The sequence below is a fragment of the Teleopsis dalmanni genome, unplaced genomic scaffold (genome assembly GCF_002237135.1).
Source record: "Teleopsis dalmanni isolate 2A unplaced genomic scaffold, ASM223713v2 unscaffolded_contig_1197, whole genome shotgun sequence".
Classification (NCBI taxonomy): domain Eukaryota; kingdom Metazoa; phylum Arthropoda; class Insecta; order Diptera; family Diopsidae; genus Teleopsis; species Teleopsis dalmanni.
In genome coordinates this window covers 7,495-9,872 of record NW_024032579.1, presented here as the reverse complement: position 1 = coordinate 9,872, position 2,378 = coordinate 7,495, and the positions used below count along the sequence as shown (strand labels likewise).

Sequence of the window (2,378 nt, the reverse complement as noted above, 5' to 3'; positions counted from 1 at the left end):
CGCATGATTCGCGACGCTGAAAAGTTTGCCGACGAAGACAAAAAATTAAAAGAGAAAGTCGATTCGCGTACTGAGTTAGAATCGTATGCATATAGTTTAAAGAACCAAATAAGCGATAAAGAAAAATTAGGTGCCAAATTGAACGATGACGAGAAAACAAAAATTGAATCTGCCATTGATGAGACCATTAAATGGATGGAACAAAACGTGGATGTAGATGCAGAAGAAAACAAAAAGCAGAAAAAAGACTTAGAAGGCATTGTTCAACCAATTATTGCTAAATTGTACCAAGGCGCTGGTGGTGTTCCACCCTCTGAAGATAGTGATAATTTGAAAGATGAACTGTAAAGTGTAGTTATACCATTTAGTTTTAATGGAACTTTGAAATCAACTTAGACTGATTCGCACTTAATTAACTGTTTAATTTGTTTGATAACTTTGCAACATTCATTTGTAATAAGCTACCATAAACTCTTCGATTTTTACGAAGCGTTTTATAATTTATTTCGATTAAAAATAATATAAACATATGTTTTTGACTTTCATTATTTACGATTCAGGATTGAAGACACGTATACAAATAAAGCGACTGTTCGTGTTCAGTATTTACAAAGAAATGGTAATTTGCTTCGTATTCTTCTTCATTTAAACCAAAAATGTTAGTTAAGTATAACAATTTATTTTAGTTCAAAGTTTATTAATTTATAATTCATTAAAATGCTCTGATATATCGTAGTTCGTAAAACATTTACCAATTTTTTTAACATATGTATGCACATATTAGAGACGCGTTGCCAATAGCTCACATTAAGAAGTTAACAGCATATTTTAAAACCTGAGCCTAGATAGCAACGACGCTGAGAGGATCAAGCCGGAATTGAAAAACGGAGTCAATTTAAGTTTATTATTTTGTTAAAATTAGCCAAATTTAAGCTTTTTTTGACATTTAATATCCCACACTTATCAATGCAATTTCAACTGTTGTGCATAAATAAGTAAGCGCACATTTGAATTAATTATAATTAATATGTGAATATTCTATTTTTTTTAAATAATTGTAATAATTAGTGTTTTATATTCAAAGTTTATTCTGTACTAAAATTTTTCTGACTTCTGGTATATGATTTTTTAAGATAAAAGGTTTTTCTTTTCAAAGAAAATTTGTTTCTGAACTTTGGCACTCAATAACTTTTAAGTTAATCGACCAATCTATAAATATTATTACATCAACTGAAAGCTTGATGTGTCCTCTTTCGATTAAGCTAATTTGCAGAAAAATGGTATCTCTGCTTTTAAAGATATAATTAATTTTGTATCAAAGAAAATTAGTTTTTGAACTTTGGCACTCAATAACTTTTAAGTTAATCGACCAATCTATATATATGAATACATCAAATGAAAGCTAGAAGAGTCCTCTTTCGATTAAGCTAATTTGCAGAAAAATGGTACCTCTGCTTTTAAAGATATAATTAATTTTGTAATGCAACCTCGTTTTTACAAATTTTTGCTTTCCATTTTTAAAGAAAATTTGCTCTATACTATACAAAAACTAAGTTTATTTAGAAAACTAAACATATTTTTTACTGTTATATGTCTTTTATTTCATAGTTTTTAATTAAATAATAATGTTTTAATTAATTAAAACTTGAAATAACATCGTAATAAGAAATCGACGCTAACTATATTTTGACATTACATTTCCCTTTTTCATCAGTGCAATTTCAACTGTTCGACGATAACTATTTTGACATTTAATATCCCACACTTATCAATGCAATTTCAACTGTTGTGCATAAATAAGCAAGCGCACATTTGAATTAATTATAATTAATATGTGAATATTCCATTTTTTTTAAATAATTGTAATAATTAGTGTATTATATTCAAAGTTTATTCTGTACTAAAATTTTTCTGTCCTCTGGTATATGATTTTTTAAGATAAAAGGTTTTTCTTTTCAAAGAAAATTAGTTTCTGAACTTTGGCACTCGATTACTTTTAAGTTAATCGACCAATCTATAAATATTATTACATCAACTGAAAGCTTGATGTGTCCTCTTTCGATTAAGCTAATTTGCAGAAAAATGGTATCTCTGCTTTTAAAGATATAATTAATTTTGTATCAAAGAAAATTAGTTTTTGAACTTTGGCACTCAATAACTTTTAAGTTAATCGACCAATCTATATATATGAATACATCAAATGAAAGCTAGAAGTGTCTTCTTTCGATTAAGCTAATTTGTAGAAAAATTTTACCTCTGCTTTTAAAGATATAATTAATTTTGTAATGCAACCTCGTTTTTACAAATATTTGCTTTCCATTTTTAAAGAAAATTTGCTCTATACTATATAAAAACTGAGTATATTTAGAAAACCAAAC

The 2,378-nt window shown here is 27.1% G+C and overlaps 1 protein-coding gene across 1 annotated transcript; it reads left to right on the top strand.

Annotated features, from left to right (window-relative positions):
- The first annotated feature begins 3 nt into the window (after window positions 1-3).
- On the top strand, window positions 4-530 carry LOC119663967 (endoplasmic reticulum chaperone BiP-like). Its single transcript, XM_038073553.1, has one exon. It carries the CDS (start codon window positions 4-6, stop codon window positions 346-348), a length of 345 nt encoding a protein of 114 aa, XP_037929481.1. The 3' UTR covers window positions 349-530.
- Window positions 531-2,378: the final 1,848 nt, after the last annotated feature.

Coding starts and splice junctions, on each gene's coding strand:
- LOC119663967 (XM_038073553.1), top strand. CDS start 4: ATGATTCGCGACGCTGAAAAGTTTGCCGACGAAGACAAAAAATTAAAA.